We start from the raw sequence: 6621 nt of genomic DNA on the forward strand, positions 1-6621 counted from the left end.
CATCAGGTCCAACATCTTCAGCAGGAGGATGTGGGAGAGGTCCTGTAGAGTAGAAAACAATAGAATAAAATACAACTACAGAAACCACCATGGCACCATGGATATGGCCATGTATATTTGATCTTTGTTGCTAGACTCCATAACATGAAGGGACCACTTATTCTGTCAGTTACTCAAGGACCAAGACTTTAGAAGCTTCATGAAATCATTTAATAAGTACGTTAGTAAGTTATGGTCATTTAATCTGACCTGTCCTCTTGACATTGTATCACTTTTGAGCTGACAATATTACAGAAAATCTTTCAAGAATGAATAAAAACAATATACACACGTTCCCTGTTTATACCTGGTTCTAACATGCATCCTTTGTCCTTCTGGGACAAGCCATAGATCTTGTACTTGTGGGATTGTGTGTGTTTTTTGAGTGTGTGTGTTGGTTCACTCTGTGGAACATAGTGGTATACTACATAGCTGGATCAATGAGCTAGCTAACTTTGATAAACAACCAGAAATTTCTGGTTCATTAAGGAAGTTAAACTTAGATATGTTGTTTCGGTTATTGAGTCAATTGACCAGGGTTTCCCAAACACGGTCATGCCCCGCCCCCAGGTGAATGTTTTGGCTTTTGCCCTAGCACTACACAGCTGATTCCAATAACTGACTCATCAAGCTTTGATTATTTGTATCAGCTGTGTAATTCTAGGGTATAAATAAAAACTTGCACCCAGGGAATCTCTGAATCAGCCCATTACCCATTTCAAGGTTCTTTCCAAAGAATAACCATTCTTTCTGACTATTTAGGCAAGTTAGCTGCTTAACTCATTGAACCTGCTTTGTGGTTTACTCTTTTTGTCTCTGTCTGCTGGAATTCCCTGATGGTTTGGAGTGTCGCTGTCTTCCTGCTTCTCAACTATAAGCCTATTGTTTAACTGCGTATGTGAGTTGACATAAGAAATCCAGGTTGAAGCATCTTTGGATTTCCAGTGCTTACCTGTGACCTAAATATGCAATCAGCAAGTATGTTGGTGTGGCAGTGACAGGAAGTTTTCTTGACAAAATATTAGTGCATCTTTTTAAAAATGTTATGAGAATCTTATTAATACCAACATGTAAGTGTTTTGTTATAGTGTAACTGTTTAATCACAATTTTCTTTTTCAGAACCCTGACATGTCTGGTCCTAACTGGCTGCCTCCGAAGACTCCGGGTAGCCCGGAGAGACCCGTCCCCCAGATGTCCGACTCTGGACCAGCCGTGAACAGACAGCCGCCCAAGAAGGTCTCCTCGGACACCCGGCCCAAGTATGTGGTCTATGACCAGAACGGAGGAGGAGGACTGGCCACTAGGTACTTGGCTACTAGTCCCACAGGTAAGAACACAGTGGTGGGCCTTACATTACACTGGGCTTGTCTTGTGTGAAACCTTGCTATAATGAGAACTTGTGATGGACTATTGTGAAAATCAGAAGTCTGTTATTCTGCAGCTCAAGCCTTGTAGTAGAGCGTTGGACCTGACACACTACTGAGTACATCAACAGCTTTGGTGATTAGTTCTTGATGTAAATAAAATGTTTGTCATGTGATTAATGTAAGTGTACTCTGTGGTTATCAAGTCTTGTTTGTAAATGTAAAGTGCACTGTTTTGTATGTGTTCTACAGCTGGGCCCATGCAGCACCACCACCAAGAGGACCCAGGGTTTCACCCTAAATCTAATGACGACTACTACCAACCACCTCCCCAAGTTCTCGAAGAAGACCAATCATTGAACCTTCACATGGACCGCTACCAGCTGATGGTAGGTTGTAATTGCTTCTGTATCCTGGAATTCTCACTGTCTTGGTCCAGTTCTATGGTGTTTAGTGTAGTTTCCAGGCAAAGATTTCTAGTAATGTAATTTTGTTATGAAGCCTGAGATTGCTCAGAATATTCAAATAAAAACATATTGGGACAAATGCATTACTACACTTCCTCTACCTATCCATCTCTTTTTCCAGCACTGGGGAACTCCTGAGAAGCTGATTAGACACCACTCCAGCAGTGATGCGGAGATTGACTCACTCGCCTGCATGCTGGCTGATCAGGACAGCCATGCACTAAACGGCACACAGGTAGGCTACCTGACTACATTGGACTGTGGAATAAACTATTCCTCCAACATAAACATGTGACTTAGTGAATTTTCATCTGTCTGAAAGTTTCACTGGGTCCTCTGGATATTTATGCCTTGGTTAGTTATATTGTAAGGAATGCATAAAATGATTATCCATTATTTCGCAGCTGTACCACAATGTGCCTTACAACAAATACATCTTGGGGGACCACTACAGACCCTCAGCCCAGCCAGGAGCCCCATCTCAGGGAGAGCCGTTTATGTGTTTCCCACCTCAGTCCACGGACCATTCTACTCCCCCTAACCCCAGTGATCCCCACCAGAGTCTCCAGTACTTCCCCCAGCCAGATGACAACGACACCCAGGTCTCCAAATCCTACCCCCAGCCTGTCCCTGCCTCGTACAATACCGCCTCCACCCATACTGGCCCAAGGTTCAGTCTTCAGGTCAAAACAGCCCAAACTGTCACCTACTTCCAGACTGGTAGGCAAGCTGGGCAGGCTTACACTCCTCCCCCACACCGCCAGCATGCATTGTGGTCCCTGCCCAAGAATCAGACTGGCCCCCAGGGCTGGTTCCCTCCCCACCCTGCATCCCAAGTCCAGGAGCTGCACTCTGAGAGGGGTTACAAGGGGAGTGCCGCAGGTTTTGGAGGGAGAGCTACCCAGTGCCCCATATCCAATGGAGTCACAGAAACTCACCAGTCAGGCTCGGCACCAAGCTACGCCTATCAGCCCAGCAAGGTGAGTGTCTGGAGTTCAGACATCTAATGTTTGTGGTGTCTTTTTTTTTTAAGGTAAACTATGGTCCTTTTTTGAATACTTGTATCTCCAGTCTCTTGGTTTCACGGATCTAAATGGGAAAGTAGAATCTCTATGATTTTTCTGGAAAATATTCATATTTGTCCAGCAGGGGACAGCATCTCCGAGGCCAGAGGAAGAGTTGGGCCAGCCCACTAAGAAGTTTGTGTATGACATGAATCATCCCCCGACAGAGGAAGACTTTGGTATGTTCCGATTTCTTTCTAATAAAATTCTATGTCCCTTGTGTTGACTGGACTGTTATTTACATCATAATTTCCGCTTGGGCGACTCAGTTGAATTCCACTATGTCCCTCCCATTTGTCTCCTCGCTTCTCCCCTTTCCCTCCATACTTCCAGGTTGCTGTGCACGTTGCGGCGACAAAGTCCTTGACGACGGCAGCGACTGTATCACCATGGAGCAGGTGTTTCATGTGGATTGTTTCACCTGTGTCACCTGCCAGGCTCATCTCCGGGGGCAACCGTTCTACGCTATTGACAAGCAGAGCCACTGCAGGAGCTGTTATATTGTGAGTGGCTGTCACTGACTGTCCTCTTTTTGTATTGATGTTTTTCTCCCCCTCTTTTGTTCTACATTTCCTTAGTAGTGTTCTCTCAATTCATCAGTTGATCTCCACATCTCTCCGTATCTATTGGATTTTCATTCACACTATTCTGTCTGAACCTGTGCTGCCCCTCTCCCTCCCCCTTCAGAGTGTCCTAGAGCGCTGCTGCATGTGCTCCAAGCCCATCCTGGACCGTGTCCTGTGGTCCATGGGAAATGCCTACCACCCGCGCTGCTTCAACTGTGTTGTGTGTGGTTGCTGCCTGGACGGCGTGCCCTTCACCGTGGACGCCACCTCCCAGATCCACTGTATAGACGACTTCCACAGGTCAGAAACACTGATAGACCACACTGACAGTACCCGGTGGCAGATACTGACTACTTATTTTTTTTTACCCCTATTTTCATGATATCCAATTGGCAGTTTTGTCCCATCACTGCAACTCCCGTACTGTCTCGGGATAGGCGAGAGCCGTGCGTCCTCAAACACGACCCTTCCAAGCCGCGCTGCTTCTTGACACACTGCTCGCTTAACCTGGAAGCACGCCGCACCAACGTATCGGTGGAAACACCGTAGAAATGGTGACCGTGTCAGCGTGCATGCTCCCGGCCTTCCACAGGAGTCGTTAGAGCACTATGGGATAAAGACATCCGTGCCAGCCAAACCCTCCGCTAACCCGGATGATGCTGGGCCAATTGTGTGCCGCCTCACAGATCTCGACCCTTGTCTTCAGTGACACGTAAAGCAGTGCCTTATACTGCTGCGCCACAGATTTACTTTAAGCAGGCAATCAACTGAAACACAACATATCTGTCCAATACTCATGACTAAAACTTAATTGCACTTTACGAGTTTAAGTTTTAGACATGAGTCTATTGGACAGACGATCTGTTTATTGTTAGTGTTGACACTGGTGCTTCCTGTCCTATACAGGAAGTTTGCCCCTCGCTGCTCAGTGTGTGGCCAGGCCATCATTCCCGGACCAGGCCAGGATGAGACGATAAGTATAGTGGCCCTGGACCGTAACTTCCACGTCAACTGCTATGTGTGTGAGGTGAGTGGTCACTGTTAGTTAAACAGGTCACTCAAGTTGAATAATGTTGGCAGGCTATCACATCAAATGTACACAGACCCCCTCAGTTGCACCTGATCCAGTGTTCCTGGATTGACCCTGTGGAGTTTCTTTGTCTCCTCCAGGAGTGTGGTCTGCTCCTGTCCTCTGAGGGTGAGGAGCGATGCTGTTACCCCCTGGACGGTCACATCTTGTGTAAGGGCTGCAGCGCCCAGCACACCCTGAACCCCTCAGCCAAAATCTCAACTGACTGCTAACCAACTAGGAAGTCACCTCTGACCTTTAACCGATGACCCCCTCAACCCTTCCATTTCACCTGCTCTGGGGTAAAAGTTGGCCTTAAACAGATCTGGAATTAACCTTAAAAACAAGGGGGAGATGTTAAACTGACTTGAGATCAGTGTCGAAGGACAACTTAACGCCCCTTCACTTTTATCAGCTCATGGCCTATCTTTGGGTATCTGAAGAAGTGCAGCCCTCAGCTTTATCGCCCCCCCCCCCCCCGTTCAAACCTTTGACTGCACCACTGCTCATCTCACACACTCCTGCATGTTGCACATTGTCTCACACACACTTTATTGTATGTTGCACACCCTCACACACACCATCCTGCCAGACACTGATGGGATTGACATTGTGGAGATATTGATGTTGTGGAGGATAAGTAGGAAAATGAGATGCTATTGAGGATAATGAGGAATACTGTGTCTTCCTGGCTGTGGGGTAACTGACCAGTCCAGGTATTGGAACATATATTTTGTATACCACTAAAGTCTAACAGTGCTGAACTGCCTCATAAGCAAAGTGCACATATGCAAAGTATTTCCGTGACTGAATTTATATTACAGGTGTTTTTGGTTGTGGAGTGAATGTGTCTGGAGACCTTTCATGGCAGAGCTAGTGGGTGTAGTCAGTGTGCGTTGTGCAGTGAATTGAGTTTTTAGAAAGATTTGATTGGAGCGAACAAGATCACTGACGTCATCGCTTTGATCTCATTGGATGTTACTACAGAATTTAATCTGTCAATATAATTAAATCTTGAACCACATGTCAGAACATAACAAATATTTTATTCCGCAGGACAGTGATTTGTAAACACAACTGGTACTGCATTTGAGAGAATGTTACTTGTATACCAGTCCAAACCCCCATCTTTTAATATGTGAAAGTGCTTTTTAGATTTTCCTTTTAACACTTGGGTTGATTTTATACTTTAATATGAAGATGAATGCGGCGCAGTGAAGTGTGTTCGTCTTACTGAGAAAGGGGACTCTCCATGCTTAGCCTTAGGAGTTTGCTTTGTTGGCCGTGTTGAAGTAACTCTGCGACGTAGTTATTCACACATTGTGTTGTAATTTCTCCTTGAGATTCTCCATCCCGCTGTCTTTGTTTTAATGTAAAAACTGCTAGTATGTTTTGAAGCTTCTCTTCTGACTACAAGACCCTTAAAATCAATTATATTGTTTTCTTTGTCCAGAATCATGTTTCAGTATTTGATTCTTCTCAGCGTATAGGTCAATGAACACAATATGGTCCCTGTGTTGAACAGCATTTTTCACTTATTTATTAACTGCTATTGTCACTAAGATGTGTATATGAGGGTAATGGCCATCACTTTGTAACTGTTTAACTTTATGCTCCACTGCAGAATAATGATATTTGTCAGAGCGGAATGGACTGAGCAGGTTTGTACAATTTGACTTGCATATGAAGTAGGTGTGTAAATGTTTAGCTTTATTTTTTTCTTTAATGCCGATTTGTAGTATGATCAAAGACAATAAACTGTATTTTATTAACCTACACCATGTATGTCTTTTGCTAAACCACTGTATTAGTCCCCAACCAATTCAGTGTTATTACACATGACAACCTATGGAAAGGCAACATACTTAGTAGAACATTAAACTAAGTTAATCTGATTTGAGGTCAAGCATAACCAATCTAGGTCTTCAACAATGCAACCAATTAAGTAGCTGTCATTTACAGTACCTGTGACATTAAGAAATAGGTCTTTAACCACAAGGCTCAGACCCCCCCCCCCCCCCATCCACTAGATGGCAGCAGTGTGTGTGCAG

General features: G+C 44.8%; 1 protein-coding gene across 8 annotated transcripts in view; it reads left to right on the forward strand.

Annotated features, from left to right (window-relative positions):
• The window catches only part of LOC109897026 (thyroid receptor-interacting protein 6), a 38645-nt gene extending 32299 nt beyond the window's left edge, over positions 1-6346 (forward strand). Inside the window, exons 1-10 of one of the 8 annotated variants that reach the window (XM_031832328.1) lie at positions 703-937; positions 1160-1367; positions 1657-1793; positions 1993-2106; positions 2276-2851; positions 3021-3114; positions 3269-3438; positions 3623-3801; positions 4408-4528; positions 4672-6346. In XM_031832328.1, the coding sequence (XP_031688188.1) occupies positions 1169-1367; positions 1657-1793; positions 1993-2106; positions 2276-2851; positions 3021-3114; positions 3269-3438; positions 3623-3801; positions 4408-4528; positions 4672-4803 (1722 nt within the window). In that variant the 5' untranslated portion in view covers positions 703-937; positions 1160-1168 and the 3' untranslated portion in view covers positions 4804-6346. Of the gene's footprint in view, positions 1-702; positions 1018-1159; positions 1368-1656; positions 1794-1992; positions 2107-2275; positions 2852-3017; positions 3115-3268; positions 3439-3622; positions 3802-4407; positions 4529-4671 lie in introns of those variants that run through there. The other 7 variants (XM_031832326.1, XM_031832331.1, XM_031832325.1 and 4 more) reach the window with 7 other exon arrangements.
• The last annotated feature ends 275 nt before the right edge of the window (positions 6347-6621 follow it).

This window comes from Oncorhynchus kisutch, linkage group LG9, assembly GCF_002021735.2.
Source record: "Oncorhynchus kisutch isolate 150728-3 linkage group LG9, Okis_V2, whole genome shotgun sequence".
Lineage (NCBI taxonomy): Eukaryota > Metazoa > Chordata > Actinopteri > Salmoniformes > Salmonidae > Oncorhynchus > Oncorhynchus kisutch.